General features: G+C 32.6%; 1 protein-coding gene and 1 long non-coding RNA gene across 4 annotated transcripts; one reads left to right on the top strand and one right to left on the bottom strand.

Moving 5' to 3' along the window:
- Positions 1 to 300: 300 nt before the first annotated feature.
- Positions 301 to 12,230, bottom strand: LOC133171771 (uncharacterized). Of its 2 annotated transcripts, none has more exons than XR_009718864.1 (4): positions 12,142 to 12,230; positions 9,234 to 9,329; positions 634 to 738; positions 301 to 420 (listed from the first exon to the last, which is right to left on the bottom strand). It is a non-coding gene; the product is annotated as an uncharacterized LOC133171771 (long non-coding RNA). The 2 variants fall into 2 exon arrangements; XR_009718865.1 differs by having other exon boundaries at positions 12,149 to 12,182.
- A 3,445-nt stretch (positions 12,231 to 15,675) lies between these two features.
- On the top strand, positions 15,676 to 20,325 carry LOC133171614 (uncharacterized). Of its 2 annotated transcripts, none has more exons than XR_009718824.1 (2): positions 15,676 to 15,743; positions 19,566 to 20,325. XR_009718824.1 is itself a non-coding variant. In XM_061306401.1 (2 exons), exons 1-2 carry the CDS (start codon positions 19,275 to 19,277, stop codon positions 19,908 to 19,910), a joined length of 507 nt encoding a protein of 168 aa, XP_061162385.1. In that variant the 5' UTR covers positions 19,005 to 19,274; the 3' UTR covers positions 19,911 to 20,325. The 2 variants fall into 2 exon arrangements, 1 of the variants encoding a protein (XP_061162385.1); XM_061306401.1 differs by lacking the exon at positions 15,676 to 15,743 and adding an exon at positions 19,005 to 19,436.
- Positions 20,326 to 22,284: the final 1,959 nt, after the last annotated feature.

Genomic DNA, 22,284 nt, shown 5'->3' with positions numbered 1-22,284 from the left:
TATTAACTGAGGTCCCGTGTCACAGTAGGTGCTGGCTCGATAAAGATCCCTCAATGCTCAATGGCCGTAAGTGCTGAGTATAGGACAAAAATTTGCAGCTCTCCACCAGCAAGTGGTGGCGTCTCCATATGAGTGAAAAATTCTCAAGAGGGACGTTAAGCAACAAGCAATATACACCCAAAACTTTGTTTGCAGAAGATTTTGTGATACATGCTTTACAAGTATACATATTGTTCATAAGGGAATAAAAATGCTATAATATATCATTAAGGAAAGCAACTGAAATTAAATGTGCACTTCTAATTGAACTAAACAAAATTACCCTTTGTCAGAATGTAGATTTATAAACAGGAAGGCTGTTTTTCTTCATTTTTTCCATGTCAGATTCAGACTGTTCTTCAAAAAATTCTGGCATACACCCTGTAAAAGTGAACAGTGCAGATAATAAAGAGCTTCTAAATAAACTGCATAATATTTAAAAGATCCACTTAAAAGGGATAACAAATGCATATAACTGCATCAAGGAGACCAACTGATATCCATATATATATAAATCAGTACATGTATTTTAATTGTGATATTTTAATATCCTAGTAATTTACATGTTTAGTTTCATGAAATAAATCTATTTACCTTTGTCCAATGACCAATGAGCACAAGCACTGATTTTTCCTCTTTTTTCTTAACGGAATCACCAGGGCCAGTCTGCGGTCCATATGATTCTGGCATATGTACACTCTGTAAAATGCATATTTGTACCATGTACAGGCATATGAACAATATTTCTATACTACATACATGCATCATTAAACTTAATAATCTTTTTTTCCAAAATTCATTATTCATAGTGTTTTGCTGTTAGCAAAATTCAACAAAAACTATACTGTATATGCTCGCCTATAAGGTGGTCTGCCTATAAATCAGTTGTATTTTTTGAGGTTATTTTGGAGGGATTTGCTATTGACCCGCTTATAAATCGATACAACTTTTTGCCAGAATCAATTGACAATTTCAAATCAATGCTCTGATGTTTTAACCTGGTTTCAAAATACTAATCTTTTTATGACTCACCTATAAGTTGGACATAGAGTATATACAGTACCTGCATTATACATGCATTAGGAAGACCAAATGCATTATTGCAATATTAAAGAGACCATTGCGGCAAATGAAATCAATGTATGAATTGTATTCAAAACTACGGGTGTACTAATTTGTCTGAAGTATATCGTGATATAATGTGATACACAAAGACTTGAACAGGATATGTACATATACCCACATTCCTAAATGTAACAACAGTTTAAAAATCAATAATTTTTTTTTTTTTTTTTGCAAATTTCACTGTCTAATTTATGAAATATAAAATATTATTTAAAACCATAAAGCATAAAATGGTTGAAAGCTCATTTAATACAATAACTGACATAAATAGGATGTTTAATCTACATTTATTAATATTGTGGGTCATCACCCCATTTTTTGTGAAGGAATCGTGAAAGGCATTGTAATTCCAACTTGCTCACAGAGCAAGTTTTACACAGAGGACCAACTCTTTATTCAAAATTTAGTTTACATACTTAATTTTTTAACAAGTTTAATGGGTTTATAAAACTTTAAACTAAGTCAAAATATTTTGCTTTCTAAATATGGACAAGAAATGTTTTTTGCTTAAAATCACCTTAACTTCAGATAAAAAAAAATGCACTGTGCTCATCCTCTTCAAATGCCTTGTTTGTAAATAACTGATAAAGGGTACATCTCACAAATGCTTCATTATTACAAATGTCTTACAGTAAATATAGGCATCACCACAACTTATTTCATTAGTAAGAATAAACCCTTAAGCAATGAATATAAATGCTGAAAAGTGGTGCATTGTTAGGAGTTGATCTTACTACACAAGTTTCGAGATTATCTCCATTGCACTCGGCACACCTCGGCCGATTCGTACCTCATCAAACGTTTGATGAAGGTGACGGAATCAGCCGAGGTTTGCCGAATGATCTCCATTGGTGCACTCTTTTGTTATGGAGGGAAGTTTTGTTTCCACATTAGCAGGCAGGTGGGACAGTTATTTATATATTGCATACATTACGTCATTGATATACTGTGAAACCTGTCTTATCCAACATGTTGAAGGGGAATAAAATCAATGTCAGATTAGACAGTGTGTCGGATTACCCAGTGTTGAATATTTCTGAGCATTATGATAAATGTCAGGTGACTTCATACAGAAAAAAAAAAAAATTTTCGTTAGGTTAAGAGTACATGTGTATTTAATTGTCAAAGTGTGTGTGTGTGTGTGTTTCTTTGTTGTATAAAATATACCTTCGGCTGATTAACATTTCTTTGAGACACATCATTTGTTACAGCACTAGTAAACTCTGTAGTAATATATGATAATTTCTTTTAAACGTGCAAAACAGATGGAACTGCCAATCACTTCGAGTTGTTGCAATTTAATTTTTAGCATTTTACTTACTAACAGTAGATTTTAAATATTTTGTCTACCTTCTGTAAACAGTGGTTTTATTTTTTTTTCTACACTACATTTCTCTCCGATTTTTTCTGCATTGTTAACTTCTCAAGATAGACTGTGCTATTAATACCCTCTCGTGACTTTTCAAACAAATGGGACGTACCTCTAAAACATTGTTATTGCGATTTAATTTTTATCAAACAACATTAACATTTTAAAATTTAATGGGTCTACTTAAAGTGGAAGTTTTTTGCTTCCTGCAAATCTTTTATGTGCACAGTCTCACTTAATTCAGTGTATATTAACCCGGAAATGAAACATTTTCTATTAGACGAGATGCTGTCTTCAAATTGTGTGTTGTCTACATGTTATACAGTAGTTTGCTGTACTCATTTTTTAGGGAGACATGACTTTAAAGGACTCTGACTGCATGTTTGATTTCAATTTCAAGCAAAAAATCTTATTTATTCTGTTAGGTAAAGGCAATCTAAATATCAGGTACTCCTTTTTATTTTCTATCGCGTGGATGCTATTTTGTCAATGCGAGAATAAAATTGATAACAACGAAGAGTACTGATTGCCTAATTTTTAAATTCAAACACAGTTCATTTATTGTTTATATAAACACCATCAAACTAATACATGTAATTAACTACTAAGTAGACCAAGCTTGTGCCCAAATGGAACTAGCGACTAATTATGGTACAAATGTATAATTATGTCGAATTACCCAGGTAAAATCATAAGGTAATTATCTAGTCTTGTCGACAAAAAGCACCAGAATTCGGAATGTACAGTGGTCGGAATATACAGTGTTTTATTCTATATATATTATAAAGAAATTTTTGGGAATAAAATATTTAAGTTTTAATGGTCGGAAAGTCCAGTGTGCTGGATTGCACAGTTGTCGGATTGGACAGTGGACACTGTAACATCATAACTGATTGTCGGGATGCACTCTTCAACTTGAAAATTAAGGAATTAAAGAAAAGGCGTCAATTTTTTTCAATGAACAAAAAATCAGAACAAAAGAAACTAAGAATCAGAACAAAAGAAATATCAGTGGATAAGGCCACAATTAAAAAATTGTTGGTTTGGCATTGCCGATTGAGTCTTTAAACACTTGGGTCAGTAGGTAGGGAAAATATTTTTTTTTTTTTTTTGCTGATACAAAAATTAATGCTATTAAATCAATTGTGTTGTATTATTGCATTTTGTTATACAAATTAACAACTATGTCAAAACAGATATGAAATTTCACACGTCATACAGATTTCTAATACAGTTTCAGGTCTTGAGTGACAATTATGAAGCAAGAACTTCTGCTTTCTGCTTTCTGAGCAGGAAAGGGCATATACAAAACAAATCAAACAACACTAACAAATAAATGCTGAAATGATACATCGTGATATGTAGGTATATTGGGTTTGGATAATACACAGACATTATGATACGATACATCTCTCAAAACAATTTTATGATTCAATACATGAATCTAGACATTATTTAAGTTATAAAATTTTAATAAAATTACTTTCTTATTAATTTTTTTCTAAGGATAAATTAACCATAAATGTACAAACAAACAAACAAAAAAAAATCAAAAATCAAATCACTTGAATTGAAATTTACAGCAAGGTATTGCTGTAAAAATTATCATTAATATATTTGTCTAGGGAGGAATTGATGGGAATTGCTTTAATTTGTTTTTAAAAATTTCAAAATGATTTATAAATCATGATTGTCAAATGTCAATAAATAACACAATAAAGTAGATTCATCATTTAGTGTAATGGCTAAGCATTCAGATTTGTTGTGTTTCTCATATATATACTGAAACTTTGAATGACACAGTTTATAAACAAGCTGTCTTCTCTGTAGTAGCGGCACTAGTGAAGAATCCAACATGTTTCAAAACTTGTAAGAATGGCCTGATTTGAATGTGTAAGATACAGTTGCAATGCCAACCATGCCAACATTTGGCATTTGTTTATTTTTTAGTTATTTATGAACCAGCAATAATTAGGGCTGCACCAAATATATTGATACATATCTAGATTAATGAATATATCGTATCCAAAAAATAACTTAATTCCAATACATTTTGGGCAGGCAGTTTTTTTATGTAATTCTGTGAAAAAGTTGGGAATTTCAATCACCAAAGATTATATTTAACTGTTTTGAATTAAAACTGATCAAAAATGATATAATCATTAAGGAGGTAGCACATCTTAGATGATTATTACAAAATCATAACAAGAGGCCCATGGGCCACAGCGCTCACCTGAGTAACTTTGGCCTTGCTGTTTTTCACCTGATTTCTCCCCCCCCCCCCTGTAGTACCTATTGTGGCCCCGCCCTATCCCCAGGGGTCATGATTTGAACAATTGGAATCTACACTACCCCAGGATGCTTCCAAGTAAGTTTCAGCTTATCTGGCCCAGTGTTTCTTGAGAAGAAGATTTTTAAAGATTTTTCCTATATATTTCAATGTAAAACTTGGATTTCCTATTGTGGCCCCGCCCTACCCCCGGGGGTCATGATTTGGACAATTTGGAATCTACACTACCCCAGCATGCTTCCACATAAGTTTCAGCTTTTCAGGCCAAGTGGTTCTTGAGAAGAAGATTTTTAAAGATTTTTCCTATATATTTCAATGTTAAACTTGGATTTCCTATTGTGGCCCCACCCTACCCCCGGGGGTCATGATTTGAACAATTTAGAATCTACACTACCCCAGCATGCTTCCACACAAGTTTCAGCTTTTCTGGCCCAGTGGTTCTTGAGAAGAAAATTTTTAAAGATTTTTCCTATATATTTCAATGTAAAACTTGGATTCCCTATTGTGGCCCCGCCCTACCCCCGGGGGTCATGATTTGAACAATTTAGAATCTACACTACCCCAGCATGCTTCCACATAAGTTTCAGCTTTTCTGGCCCAGTGGTTCTTGAGAAGAAGATTTTTAAAGATTTTTCCTATATATTTCAATGTAAAACTTGGATTCCCTATTGTGGCCCCGCCCTACCCCCCGGGGGTCATGATTTGAACAATTTAGAATCTACACTACCCCAGCATGCTTCCACATAAGTTTCAGCTTTTCAGGCCAAGTGGTTCTTGAGAAGAAAATTTTTAAAGATTTTTCCTATATATTTCAATGTAAAACTTGGATTCCCTATTGTGGCCCCGCCCTACCCCAGGGGGTCATGATTTGAACAATTTAGAATCTACACTACCCCAGCATGCTTCCACATAAGTTTCAGCTTTTCAGGCCAAGTGGTTCTTGAGAAGAAGATTTTTAAAGATTTTTCCTATATATTTCAATGTAAAACTTGGATTCCCTATTGTGGCCCCGCCCTACCCCCGGGGGTCATGATTTGAACAATTTAGAATCTACACTACCCCAGCATGCTTCCACATAAGTTTCAGCTTTTCAGGCCCAGTGGTTCTTGAGAAGAAGATTTTTAAAGATTTTTCCTATATATTTCAATGTAAAACTTGGATTCCCTATTGTGGCCCCGCCCTACCCCCGGGGGTCATGATTTGAACAATTTAGAATTTATACTTCCTCAGCATGCTTCCACATAAGTTTCAGCTTTTCTGGCCCAGTGGTTCTTGAGAAGAAGATTTTTTAATGACCCCACCCAATTTTTGTATTTTCTTGATTATCTCCCCTTTGAACGGGACTTGGCCCTTCTTTTTAACAATTTAAACTCCCCTTCACCCAAGGTTGCTTTGTACCAAGTTTGGTTAAAATTGGCCCATTGGTTCTTGAGAAGATGTCGAAAATGTGAAAAGTTTACAGACGGACGGACAGACGGACAGACGGACGGACGACGGACAACGGGTGATCAGAAAAGCTCACTTGAGCTTTCAGCTCAGGTGAGCTAAAAATACATAGACAACTTTACTTAGCATGTTGATTTTACAGTCAAGAAAAGTTTGAATTTGAAGTGTAATTTTTAAAGACAGTGAGACAAAAAATTAAAAATGAGTTGCAAAACAATTATTATTTTTATAAAATTCATGCATAATGATTTATAAGACTTTTTTGACAGAATTGTTAAAGAATCCAATATATTGCATATCGCATTAAAAAATGTCTTCTTCTTTTTTTTTGCTCAATACACAGCCCTAGCAAAAATGATATACAACAAGGACTTTGATTGGATTATTAAGGCCAACATTTTTTTATTTTCTGTTTTACGGGAATTTTTTTCAAAAATTTGAGTCGGGGGGTCGAAATAAAAATAAAAATAAAAGCTCGGAATTTAAGCAGTCGGTCAGAAAAATAAAAATAAAATGAAAAAATGCAATAAAATTTTTTATTTTTAATTAAGGTTGGAATTTTATTTGTATGACCTTAATTTGTTAGAAAAAAAACTTATGTACACAAAACACAGAATTGGTACTGTTAATGGATCAATGAACTATTTTAAATTTAACTTTCTCTTAGATATTTGGAGCAGGGGTGCATTTCTAGTATAAAGCTTGCAGTTTCTAACATTAATGCAAATCAAACATACAAATCTATAGTCTTCTCTCAAATGTCAAATATCATATTGTCACCACAGTAAACCTATAGGACTTCTGTCACACCCCTCATAAACTTTTCAGAATCTTTTATTTTTCGGTATTCAGCAAATTACAAGATCTGAGGATTTTGGACTAGTTCTGGCAAAGTTATGTAGAAAATACAGTGAGACATTCAATGGATCAGCTAAAATAAATTAATTCACAGAAGTGCACATGAGACATGAAAAAAAGAAAAGTTGAATAATATTTTTTTTTTCAACGCACTTCCAATTAATATATACGTAGGTTGAAAAAACGTACCACAATATCTCTATTGAAAACATATTCAAACTTCCTCAATCTGTAGTATATATATCTTTTTATCCTTATGTTTTCTTTCTGAGCATGCTAACTTTCAATATAATTGTAGAAAATACACATCTTTCCCATAGTATACACATGTAAAATACACATGACAATATTCTGTTTACTGCAGAATTTAAAAATTTAATTGTTGAAAATGGTTCTAATCCACAACTGTTGAATGAAAAAAGAAACCAGGTCTTGAATTGAAATAATATTTGTAAGGGCGTATCATTTACAACAATACTTTTCCCTAGTGGTAAAAAAAAAGTTGTTTTACTAAACAAGAGCTATACATATACACTACATCAGCTGATATGAATACGCTGAACAATCAATGTACATTAATTTGTTACATAGCACGCAAAATTCCATAAAGCAATAAAAAAGGAGATAATGTCTTGTATCAATCAAGCATCAAGCATATATACTGATATATCTTCGTAGGTAATTCTGAATTCCAATATTTGTCATAAAACGAGTGAAAGTTGTGACTCGAATTTCCTCAGTCACGCCACTTTCTACCAGTTCTACATAGTTCTAGTGTTCTGTCGTTACTTGTAAAAGAAAACATTTCTGTCTTAAAATTAAGTTTAAAAAATCTTCAAGACGTATTTCAATGTATTGAAGCAATTGTCAAAGATAATACGTACTCAGAACCTTTCAAAACAAGCGGTTGACAGAACCTCGATTTCCACGTGGCCCTCCGCATGACATTTGATCAAGATCACTGATTCGTCTATTTCATTCAATCTTTCATTAAAATTTATACTTTTTCTAATATATAACATTGACACGTCACTTTTTAAACTGACTATTTAAAAACACGTGAAACCCTCCGATTCTGACATTTTGGCGCTATGCTGTGCAGTGACTCTTCACGCAACGAATACTGTGATTGGATGAATCTATTTACCTCAGCCAATGACAAATCGCATTTTGAAAGGCTTGTAAAAAGGTTATTTATATTTCTTTTATTTTTTCAGAGACTATAAATAAACTATCGGCGGGAGAAATAAAAATAAAACTTGAATTGGGGACTTTTATTTTTATTTCATTTTAGCCCAAATTAGGGTCGGCGCTCCCGTAAAACAGAATATAAAAAAAAGTTGGCCTAACATTCATTCAATTGATCATAATTATTAACTGTTATTGCACTTTCATTTTCAAAATGTTGTTAGGTATGTTGTTTGTTCATTCTTTTGCATTGATATTATATAAATAGTGCACGTTTTTGAGGGTAACAGTTGAAATTGACACCCCAAGGAAAACCATTGTCAACCGACGCGTCAGCGGAGGTTGACAATGGTTTTCCGAGGGGTGTCAATTTCAACTGTTACCCTCAAAAACGTGCACTATTTATTTTATTATACTGAATGTCTTATTGATTTCGGATGTCATTAAAAAATTCGGAGATCGTCGTTAAGTTCACGCTTAGAAAGCTTTCAAACTCCCCGCGTCTATTTTTCTCAATAAAAAAGCTTCGGAAAAGATTTACCAACCTCTTTATTGTTTGTTTGCTACTCAAAAAGTCCTTTATCATCTAAAGTTAGCACTCGCAAGGATGTTTCGTCTGTTGTTTGTCTTTTTCAAGTAAGCCACATCGGACGCAAGCTTTTATTGATGTCGTTTACTCGGTTTCTTTCAAACGCACAACCGACGTTTTGAGAATTCTACGGTGAACCGTACGCGCATGATTTGAACACATGTGATATTTTCGTAATGTTACCCGTTGTCAAGTGTGTTGCTAACGCTGAGGGTAATATTACGGATTGTTAAATGTGTCTAAACCAATCAGATTTTAGTATTTAACATGAAAGTATAATAATATAATTTATAAAAGAGTATTTTAGCAGAAAAAAATTATCAATTTACCTTTCTTGGAATAAAGACATGTTGACCCTTGAGCTGAGATTTTCTCTCTTTCCATAGATGTGTTACACTGGGGTCCACATGATTCTAGCAGAGACCCTGTAAAAAAGGACTTAACTATGGAAAAACATGAAGAATATATGCCTATTATACATATCTTAAATTCTAATAAAAACAATGTTTTTTAATTAAGATCCATATATTTCTAATGATTGACATAATACAAATTCAAAATAAAATATGCATGTCTATATTATACCTTAAGCAGACCAATTGCATTAATACATCCTTCAGGAGACCAACTTAAATCAATATTTGAGAAATATTTGTGAAAACAATAAATTTGTCTACTTTACAGTACTAAATGTACATGGAATCTATTGGATCATGTTACTTTAATTGACCTGCCTTAGTTCAACACAGTAATCTAACAAAGAAATTGAGCCAAAACAACATTTTAAGACTTTTTGAACAGTGCATGTTCCTATCATTTCAAAACCATTACCAGTAAAAAGCTAATATAGGAAAATGATGACAATTAATTAATATTGTACTTTCAGGTATATTAAATGAATCAATCTGATTCGTCAAGAAACATTTGTTAAAAAGCACTATTACCCACTGAATAATGAAGCCACGCCCTCCAGTGTCGCAACAGTCAACATTGCTTGACGACGGGTGATATTCCAAAAAATAGTGACTGCGCAGATTTATGCGCTCAAGGTTCACTATTATTTGTATTTGTATAAAACATTCAGTATAATATAATAAATGTTGCATGTAGTTGAGTGTAACATTGAAAATTTTCACCCCTTGAAAACCAAATACGTCAAAAAGGGGATAGGTTTCTTTTCCAACTTCTATATAGTTTCGCCCCTGCAAAAACTGGTATAGACCTAGGAAATGTTTAAACGGGCTAAGAGAAATCAAATGCATCGAGAGTACTTTAATTGTTTTTACCCAAGTTACATGCCAAAAAAGATTCAGAAAGACGTCACATAAAGTTAACGTTGATTTGAACTGAAGTTAGGGTGTCAAAAGTCATTCACGTCCAAAAGTGACAATGATCATGTGTGGTAGATAATAAACTCCTACGAGCAAAATATGCTGGCATAATCAAGTGAGGATCTTTCCCTAATCCTATATATAAATCCATTTAATACAATATTATATGCACTTAAGCAGCTGTTTATGACATTGTAAAATTATATAAACAAGACCAGTTTATATAATTTATAACAAGACCGGTTTATACAATTTATATACCAGGGTAATTAATAATATAATTTATATAATTTTATCAAGATAAGTGTATGGGGTAGAGGGAGCAGACATTGAGAAACAATGTTGTCGGACCTCATGAAACTAAACTAACAGTCTTCCAAATAACCCGGGAGTCCAATGCCAGGGACCTGTTAAATTTGCAGCTGGGCATGTAAAAATTGTCAAATTACATGTCCGAAGAGGGCATATGTGAATCTTCTTTCATTGTACGATCTTTACTTGCCATTTATTCTGTCCTACCCCCATTATTCCCGTAAACGTTGCTATATGTAATGTCTTAGATGGATTGCCTGTCTACATTCTCGATACGACCTGTCAAATGATTGTCAATCTAATCATTGAAGTGTTTAGTTTAACCTATTTGTTTTCTCGAAGTTTCTTGCTAAATTACGAGACGTTCATCGATGCCACATACTGTGGCACTACAGTCATGATCCCATTTCTGAAATTCAGTTCAGCTAAACCTGCCAACAAATGACCAGCATGCAACTCAAAAGTTATTAATGAACAAAAACGCTTTAGAAAATGGCAATCACGGTGAATAAACACACGTGGTACAGTCACGGAGAAATACAATGCTGAAAAAATTAATATAAAACCTTTATACCTAATGTTTTTTTTTTGTAGCACAATACTGGTAAATGTAAGAATTTTGAGTAGGGCATGTACAAATTTGAATGCGCTGGGTAAAAATGATAGGTCTACATGCCCGAAGGGCATGTGCTGAAAAAGAATTGTTGTGAAGACTGAACTAAAGTGACAGCGCCGGGTGATCATATAAAGTCCCTTTTATTACATAATAATTTGGCAAATTATCAACATATCACGCTAAAATTTCCAACATATCTTAACGGTGAGAATTTTTATTTTTTAAGTTGAAACCCTGTGACCTGTGAAAAAAATGAAATTTGTATCATCTAAAGTCTTAAGATGTATCAAGGTAATTTTCTAAACAAATTTGCGGTTAGGGTTATAAATGAAGGATAAAACCAGAGACCTCGGAATGGAATACTTGGAAGTCTCTGGTTTTATTCTACCCCAACTGGAAGTTGTATCCCATCTAAAGTCTTAAATTTAACAATGTATCGAGGTAATTTTCGAGGAATAAATGAGTGCTCTACAATAAAGAGTCTCGACCAGAGACGTCTGAAACGATCTATTTGACAAGAAAAAAGTCTCATGAAGCGAACAATGTCATTTTAAAGTAGGTTAATGATTGATATATGAACAAAATACGAGCTTGAAGCAGGGTGCCTAAAATTGAGTTAGATACCTTGTGATAAAAATAAGTAGGGGTGCACCGTATATGAAACAAGTGCCTGTGATTGATAGTCTGAAATTTCTCTTCACATAAATATTAAAAGCTTGCAGTGATCGCTATAAATCTATACAACAGTCAAGTTACATATGGTAAACTAACATAAAAACAAGATTACAACAGTCATGATTACAGAAGGTATATTTTGTCAGTAGGTGAATGTAAACAGGTAAACACACGTGGGACAGTCACCGCAAATAAATGAACCACAAAACGACTTATAACATTAAAATGTAAATATTCATCTGCACACAGAGTTTTGCATAATAATTTTAAAAAAGTGTAAATTAAAATATAAAATAAACAAACCTCAAACCTTGTAACAAGGCTTGTTTCCCTGCATTCTTATACCTGGTTCTCTGTCACTGAAAATGCAGGGAACCCAGGGTGCGTTATTAACTCGTACACAGATTTGTTGATACGAATAAACCTATAAACATATATATATACGAAATACAATATTATCTTAAAAAATGAAGAATTTCAAATTGCTTGAAAAATTATCTTTATGTAGTTTATAATAAATGGTTGTAATTGTATATTAATTTCTATCTATCCATTAAAATTTGATATTTATATCAGCTTATGTATCCGTCTGAACAATTATTGTTTTTACACTCCCTGTCACATCTTCATAGTTAAGCCTGTAAGCATGGTAAGTAGGAATCAATTTCAGTTGAAGGGGACCAAAACCAAACATTTTTTAGTTTCATTTGGTGGGGGGGGGGGGTATAAACCCCAAATGATCATTTTATCTCCGTCACTGAACTGCTGAAAATAATGAAGGGAACTATAGGCTGCGATAATGATTTGTAAAGAATTTCCAATTGCTTGGAAAAAAAAAAGCTTTTCGTGTATGTGGTTTACAATAATGGTTGTACTTGTATATTTTCTATATATCCATTAAAATTTCATAGTATCAGTATTTCACTATTTGTAAACATTAACTGTTACAATAATATTAAATAAATGTTACACTCACTGTGTAACATTTAGTTACTGTCACATCTTCATAATTAAACGAGAATATTCCCTTCCGTAAATATTGCTATATATCTGAACTGTTACCAATTAATCTTTCTTTGGTGAAAGAAAACCTCAGGGATGGAGAATAGGCCCGTACGTAATTTAGTTGGAGGGGGGGGGGTGAGCACAACCAAACAACATTTTTCAGTTTCAGGTTGGGGGAGGCTACAAACTAAAAATTTCTTAATAAGCAAAAGAAAAATACATTACCAGAGGTTATTATTTAGGGGGGCCAAAAGCAAAAGTAAAAAATAGATCATCAGAGGTTATTATTGAGGGGGTCCAAACATAAAGGAGCAATGTTTTCTATAGTATACCTAAATTTCATTTCGTACGTTCCTTCAGCCATGTATTGTATCAAATCTGCTTCACCCTTTTTTTACTGCATATGTATTTTAACAGCAGAGGACCACATTATATTAATAAATAATTATTAAATTACAGCTATTTTTTTCTTACAGGGTCTGTTTCATTTATACTATATCATGATGATCATGTCCTGCATGATGTTTACAGAAAGTTTAATTTAAATTTTTAAGCTCGACATAGCTGCGTCAACTTGCGAGACTATTTTTTTCTACGTTCGGCCTAATCTTTAAATATTTTCTGCAATTTGTTTGTGGACTTGCATAAAAGAATTAAAAATATAGGGGCCTATCATTTAACTTTATTTCGAATTTCCTTCAGGATTTTATATACCGAACTATAGTCTAATGATTATTTAAAATCATACTTTTTCTCTTAAAAGCTAAATTACTAGGCAAAAAAACAAAACAAAAACAAAAACAAAAAAAAAACACGAATGTTTGTCTTGCGTATTCTTAATTACAACTTATTACTGTATCATTTTAGTTACTTACCCAAATTTCTCAACATTCATGGTGTTCAGAGGTCATTTTCTGAAAACTGAAGAGGCATTCCGATGGCATTCGGAACAAATGACGGAAAGCACTTGCTAAGAATTCAAAACATGGTCCATAAATTTACAATATTTTTCCTTTTTAGGTTTTTAACATAAAAAGTGGAAAACTAAGTTAAAGAAACACTCATTTGAACATATCAAAAGCGGAAAAAATATATATGCTAGATTTTTTGTTTAATTGCATGTTTTTCATGGTCTCCAAAATGCAGAAAAATTATCCTTTGAAATTATACGTAGGTTATACATTCTTTTCTTTTTTAGGGAAGATGATAGGAATTAGACAACTTTTGAATGTTAAATAACAGAGTTAAAGATTAATAATATTTAATGGCAGACTGTTTATTTATCTATAAAAAGACATTTGCAATACTGATGAGGTCAAAATAATAGGGAGACCGAAAAAGGTCGCCTTAATCCAGTGGTCTCCCTAAGCCAGAAAATATATCCTCCTTGGTCTCCTAAAGCCATATGTCATATATATATATATATATATATATATATATATATATATATATATATATATATATATATATATATATATATATATATATATATATATATTAGGGATGTCAAAATATTTATTTTTCTTAGTCGATTATTCGATTGCATTATTCGAACGATAGTCGAATATTCGGAACATTTTCTGAAAATAAAATTTTATTTCAAACTTCACTGGTACATGACGCATTTATAACTCAAAAACCCTTAATCTATTTAAAAAGTAACAAAAAAAATTAATGCAGCGTAACGTTGGATAGCAAGATTATATGAAATAAATTTAGAAATCTAATATTCCCAAATTCATGATTTCCCCATCAATCGAATTCATAAATTGGTCTGTACATGCACTTAGTTTTTATTCTAGTTAGCATTCAAATTTGCTAGTCGATATTTTTTTAAAGCTTATTGTGAAATAAATCGGGGGGGGGGGGGGGTAATCTCACACTATCCAAACGCCAGGTGGCTGTTAAATTGATAAGCAGTTAGTTACTGTTTATTCATTTATTGATTGTTCTGGCTATCAAAATGTCCTTAATTATGAACAATTTAAAATGCAAGCAAATTGTTCTAATAATTATCGAAGCGTCAAAACATGTCACGTGTTCCTCTCATTTGAGCAATCTTAAAATAAAAGATAATTGGTACATCGTATAAAATCAAGTCCAATTAATTATTTTACAAACAAAGCCCAGATATATATTGATGGTTGATTTATTACAAAAACAACACAAGCAGTAACTGGTAGATAATTAATTCTCGCGGTAGCGAAGCATTTATAATTACTGTACTTTCTATACGCACATGGAAAATCAAGTTTTTTTGGTAGAGGAAAATTATCTTATCAACTGTCTCCGAGGAAAGACGGTTTCTCAATTTTGAAATGAGAATTCCATATCGTTATCATTCTTTTATTGCATTTTTTTAAAATTATAATATTCGAATGTCGTTTCATTATTCGATCGTCGGTCCATTCGACTGACAGTCGAATAGTCGACTATTCGTTGACATCCCTAATATATATATATATATATATATATATATATATATATATATATATATATATATATATATATATATATATATATATATATATATATATATATATATATATATATATATAAAGGTCAATTTTAAATAGAACACTTCAATCTCTATCATTAATGATATTATAATGACACGTTGCATGATTGTATGCTATAGTCTTTTTTTACACACAGTGATCATTTCTATTGTTGCTCTTGTGTGTGGAAAGCTCGGACGTGGGACTTTTAATAGGGGTACAAAAGATCAAGACCCTGGAATGATAGCCAGTGGTCAGTGGTGTTGGATAAAGGTTAACGCAACCAAGCTCACCTCCACAGACACAGCCTTTATGTTCCTTGCTGGAAAAGGATGGGAATTTGCAACATATCTTATAGCCGGAACTTTGTACATAATACTTATGATGAAAACTTATCTAAGGGTAAATACATGTAATTGCAATGATAATGGTTTTATTTTATTTTCCTTGTGATTATAAGTTGATATTTTAATCCTGGTAAAAAATAATCTGGTCTATTGTAGAGGAGGCGAAATATCCCAAGCCTTTGGAATTCAGGCACGGTAAAGGAAGAGGATGAACGGTTCTGTTATACGCCTTTCATCCTGTATCTCCTAAGGATCTGGGGATCAACAAGATTCATCTTTACAATTACTAAAGCATATGGAAATCATGCTGTAGTCAAAGCAGATTCTGTTCTGGTGTATTTTCATTGTATAGGAGATAGTACACAAGCCTTTGCCAACTTTCTTCTTTTTTGTGTTTTTGATAAAGATTTTCGGAAACAATTCTTCAATGGGTGTTGCAATGAAGGAGAGGAGGAAACACCATTGATACAAAGAGCAAAATGAATTTGAAACAAAACTTTGATATTACTGTAATATTTATAACGACAAAAATTACAGAGTAAAGAATTTAAAAGCAATCAGGACTATTATGTATACTGTAATTGAATTCTTGATCACTACTAAGTTTTTAAAATCTTTAATTATATCTAACGATGAAAAGAACACAGTTCTTAACTTGTATATATCTGAGTCAGTTTTCGTTCATTGGCTTATTAGTTATAGAAGAATTCAGTTATAAAATAAAGAGAATACTTTTATGTCAATCAAACAGGTGGCACTTAAAGAGAAGCAGGACATGTCACATGACTCAATTGACTATGTCAAAGTATCTGTTAATAAAGATGCTAAACGATGTTTTAATCATCAGTAGTTGTGCAATTTATTTACTTGTTAAGCTTCAACATATAAGATAAAAATATTCAAAAGTTTTGAAGAAAAAAGTTTTTGCAGCAATATCAAGTATACATTGCTTACACGGTAATTTTACTGTATAGAAACAGACAATTGTTAATGCTTGTGAGAATTTTTTTTTTTTTTTTTTTTTGAAACAGGGAATACAATCATAATTTCTGTGTGATTGGTAGCAGAGATGCTATGTATGGATATTCCATTTCGCTTTTTAGTTAACTTTCCATGTGACGTCATTAGTATAAACAAGAAGCATTTTTATCATGCATACAGTCAAGAGACGTAATCATTCGCCATCTCTGCGCTAAATGCGTCACGTTTTCTAGCTTGTTCGCTAAAGTAGTTCTGAGCGCTATTACTAGCTAGACTCCCTTTCTATTAAAAGAAAAATTCAAGAGCTGGGATACAAAAGGAGAGTTCCCAAGAAAACAGTCGCTATTCGCCAGGCCAACAAAAAGCTCCCTGCAAGTGACGCAAGAAGAGGAAAAAATTGGACTGTTAATCGTGAATGGAATACATGTAAGCAGGTGTTAAATGATAAAAGTCAGATAGAAATTGGAATAAATAAGAAAGATTAGATAAGGAGAAAAGACGATGAAAAGTACAGTGCACAGCCAGTGTGTCCACCATCTCGACGACATCTGAGTATTACATGGCGGATCTTTTTGGAACTTGCAGAGTTATTAAATGTATATACTAAACCAACTAAAAGTGACCTTGGACCCCCCACCCCACCCCACCCCACCCTAGAAAACGCGGATCTGTGTAAAGTTGGTATGAAAAGTCATAGGAATGAAGCTTTGGAAGTCAACGACTAACACCCCCCCCTCCCCACGAAATAGGTTTTTCACGTTTGGGGAAGGGTTTGTTGGATTTTTTTTTGGGGGGGGGGGTGACCCTCTGGAAAAAATTCCTGGAGCCGTGTCTGTATTATGATCTAAGGTTGTATGTGTATATAAGAAACGGGAGTAAATAAATGCAAAAAATATGTTGAAATTTTAGAAACAACATTTGGCCTGTTTAAGCCAGCCATTTTCCAGATAACCGGTATGTATTTATGAACGAGAATGCTCCCGGGAGGTTCAAAGAGCAAATTAATTAGAAAAATACATCATTAATAACAACATACCGGTAATTACAACATCGTGGCCTGCCCAGTCTATTGACCTCAATATTCTCAATAAGCTTTGCCTTTCTATATTGCTACAGTTAGTTTTTAAAATGAAGGACTTAAGTTCAATTTTGTTTTTTAAGATATTGATTAAAAGCTTTTTTCCCCAGATGAGTTTTTTAAAGTTGTGTTGCAAGGGCATGATTTATTCATCATGAAATTTAAAAACATATTTTACTGAGAAGTAAGGATGTGGGTTTGATTAAACATTTACTTGACCCTGCAATATATCACTGTTTTTATTTTTAAGATTTTTGGTGAATTTTTGAATACAGTATATTTACGGAAATCAAACTCGCTTCCATTGACTGTAATGTTAAAAGTATTAAACTGAAAAGTGATTTTGAAGGATTTTATCCTTTGAAAGGGATCTGTGAGTGTAAGTTGTGTTACTAGATACTGGAATTCAAACCATTTTTCTAAAAGCAGTTGTAATAATGAGCCTTTTAAACAATGCTTGAACCCCACTTTGATACCTATCACTGAAAATTTTGGATACTAGTATTTCAACCTTTATAATTTTTTTACTCAACAAGTGCCACATATGAGTAAGCTGTTTTTATCATTGTCAATCAAAGTAAGGCATGTGATCTTCCTTCATGCACTACATTTCAATCTGTTGACCTTCACTCCTCAATTGAGGACCGGATCCAAATGAGAATAATTGTAAAGTAGCGCATTCAACAGATGAGGTTATCAACAAAAATGTAAATTGTCGGGATGTAGGATAATTAAAATCTAACAAATGATTTTAACAACTTAATCTTACAATTATGGGAGAGGATATTTCGATATCTGTAGTGACATTGATCAGTGGATCGGCTTCTATTCTTGGAGGAGTGATTCTCATTTTGTTACATACCTTCATCAAGCGGTTACAATTTGTTCGAGTTCTGTTGATATGCCTTTCATTTGCAGACATTTTACAAGCAAGTGGGGCAGTTTTAGGAACCACGAGATATCTGTCATTAAGCGAACAGAAGATCGAGGATTCTGATTCATTCTGCGTCGTTCAGAGCTTCATAACGACATTTTCTAGCGTTTCATCATTTATGTGGACGTCTGTGATAACAATTCATCTATTTTACTGTTTAATGAAACAAATTAAGACGACATCGAAGTACATCATCTTTTTATATCATTTTGCAGGATGGATAGTACCAGGCAAGTCGTCAGATCTAGTTTGCTTATTTTAAAAGAGACGAAACTGAGTGTGAATAAACAGAGTACTTTAGAATGTACGACTAGCTTCAATTTACACGCACTTCAGTATTTTGTCTCTTGAGATCAAATTTTCACACAGAAAGGACGATAGTTGTTATGAAGCCTTAAAATTTTGTTTTGGGTTGCATCTTGGTTTAATTTTTTGCAAAAATTACATATATATGAAGAACATTTCAATCTTCATCCTTCCTTTACACTGTGTTCTTTCTTCTCTTTCTACAAATAGTGATCATTTCTATTGTTGCACTTAAGTGTGACAAACTCGGACGTGGGACTTTCAGTAAGGGTACCAAAAACTATGGAATGATAGCCAGTGGTCAGTGGTGTTGGATAAAAGTGAACGCAACTAATATCACCTCCACAGACATAGCCTTTATGTTCCTTGCAGGGAAAGGATGGGAGTTTGCAACATATCTAGTAGCAGGAACGTTGTACATAATACTTATGCTGGATAATTGTCTCAGGGTAAGAAATATTCGAAATGTTACTGCAATTCTAAGGAATAATTGCATTATTATCTTGTTGATAATAAATTGTTTTTTTATTCTTTTATTTTAATTTCTTATGAAAGATAATTTGGTCTGTTGTTCATAGAGGAGGCGAAATGATCCTAGCCTTTGGAATTCAGATATCGTCAGGGAAGAGGATGAGCGGTTCTGTTATACACCTTTCATCCTGTATCTCCTAAGGCTCTGGGGATCAACACGATTCATCTTTACAATTACGAAAGCATATGAAAATCATGCTGTAGTCAAAGCAGATTCTGTTTTGGTATATTTTCATTGTATAGGGGATAGTGCCCAAGCCTTTGCAAACTTCCTTCTTTTTTGTGTTTTTGATAAAGGTTTTCGGAGAAACATCTATCAAGTATATGTCACAGAAAAGACAACCGCTTTAATACCCTACGAAGATCAAGGGGAAACTGAAACAAAACGTTGATATATCTGTAGTGTGTAAGTCTTCAAAAATTACAAAAATATGAAACAAAACAATACTTGGGCCATAATGTGTCCGGAGTTTAAACATTTGATCACTGCTGGCTTGATATTAAGTTTTAAAAATCTTTAATTTTATGCTCTAATGAATATGATCCTGTACTTACTCTGTATATAGCATAGCAAGTTTTACAAGCTTTATAATTATGGACGAAACAGAGAATAATTCTATGTTATTCAAACTGGTGGTACTTAAGTGCCTGTTTACTTTGGAAGTTAAATGTATTTCAGCGTGGATTCATAAAAAAGAACGGTCAGAATTTGTTACTGTTCTGCTTTATTTTCCGGCGAGAGAGAATTAACTTCTGATTGTTGGAAATATATCTCTTAATACTCAAATCTCTTATATAAGATTAACATATCTAACAATGTCATTTTATTTTAGGACATGTTAGTTAATTTTGCATGTTGATGTTTTATAATAAAATATAATGAGAGGTGGCTATATGTAATATACACTACAATAATGAATGCGGTTGCAGAATAAGGGGGAGGTGCACTCCCTCCCCCCCCCCCCAATAAAAGTATAAATAAAATTTATGGCATCAAATTGTATGGACAAATATTGAAACATTGTGAGTTGGTTGATATTTTAATTTTTTTAAGTTTGCCTCCTATCCCATCCCCAAAAGAAATTCTGGATCCGCACCTGGAGAAGGTCTATATGTCCTTACAATATTACAATAAACATAACAATTTCTTTGTGGAAATTGATGTACATGTGGTATTTCATTACAATTTACAAAAATACAAAGTTAGACATTTTCTTTCAAAAAGGTATTTTATTCAGCTTGCTAAAGGTAACAATTTAAGGGTGATGCATTGATAGGAATTTCTAAAACTGTTTCCCAATCATTATGCTTTGTCTTATTAAAGTTAAATTATCATTGTTAAATACATGGAAATGAACAGTTACTCTCACTTTCACTGTAGAGTAAATATGGGTATTTTATTCGAAACCTTACCTTTATGACTAAACCAATCCTAATGTATTATTTTTGAGACAGATAAAACCAACAAAAATTCCTGCTGTATCATCTTGCTGACAATGACATGATTTGTCATTTTGCTCTTCTCCATCTTGTAAAGAGTCCATGTACTGTATATAAAACAACACATTATTATAACTCATATTGTTAAAAAATTCATTCGAATACGAATTGATTTCAACATGCACGACTATTTTTAAGTAGCATTCTACTTTTGTCTTTCCTTTTTTCTCTCCTATGAATCGATAGTTAAGCCAAAAGAAGATCTTTACTTGTAAATGATTTATGCGCCATCATATGGAAAAGTAAGCACGGTATGAAAATCTGATTACATCGACAAAATGGATTTTGACGTTAAGGCGGCGTAGCGTGCACACCTAAAAATTTTGTGCAGCGCTGTGGAGAACTCTTGTCCAGACTAAACGACCTACGAAAACAATAACAACGCAAAAAAAAAAATGGCTAAGAGTTTGTTTTTTCATTGGTATACTTTTTCTTATGAATAATTCAATCAGAATAAAATCAAAGGTTCCATACGACCATCAGTTATTAAGGACTAAATAACGTTGAACCGCGGTGCAAAAATCGGTACTGCATTTTTACTTTTGGTAACACGACACACATTTTATTTTTAAAGAATCGTTGAAGGAAAGAGAAAGTTTTTTTTCTAGAATGTTATATGTGATGACAGGAAAAGAAGAGTTAACATTTCCCAATCCTTTCAACATGAGAAAAAATTATGTCTGGCGTGACGTTATAATGAAGTAACGATGCTGCTCCAGGTCAATGGACATATGCAAGTTTATACTTCACTGAGACTTATCTAATTATCCTACTTAGAAATTTTGCACATTTGTTTTATTCATTCTTGATAAAATGATGACAAATTTTCATGCTTTTTTCTCTTTCCTTTATGGAGTAAAAGTAAAATTCTCAATAAGAACAGCCCGCATAAAGTTGCTAACATGTGATTGTTCAAATGTGTGCGGTAAAAGCGGTGCTAATTCATGCGTTCTCTGTTTTCACATTTTACAAAAACGGTTCAATTTTGTGCTTTAATCAAGAAAATGTGGTTTCTGAATACATTACTAGTGTTTACCTATATTATCAAATATAATACAAAAGCAAAATAATACGAAGTGTTTGAAAAAGAAATTTTACCAAAAAAAAAAAACAAACAAACAAACAAAATATATGTATAAGACTTTCATTGACTTTCAGTAGAAGCTACTATGATATATTGGTATTGTTGTCAAACTGGTAATAAATCAATTATCCGCACTTGCGAGGGTTTTCATCAAGAGGATTTTAAGATAATGGTCTGCCTTT

This window comes from Saccostrea echinata, unplaced genomic scaffold, assembly GCF_033153115.1.
Source record: "Saccostrea echinata isolate AGI-Se365-2 ecotype Australia unplaced genomic scaffold, CSIRO_AGI_Sech_v1 ptg000054l, whole genome shotgun sequence".
In the NCBI taxonomy this organism is placed as follows: domain Eukaryota; kingdom Metazoa; phylum Mollusca; class Bivalvia; order Ostreida; family Ostreidae; genus Saccostrea; species Saccostrea echinata.
Note: the sequence above shows the minus strand (reverse complement) of the source record. Positions and strands in the feature narration are given on the sequence as shown.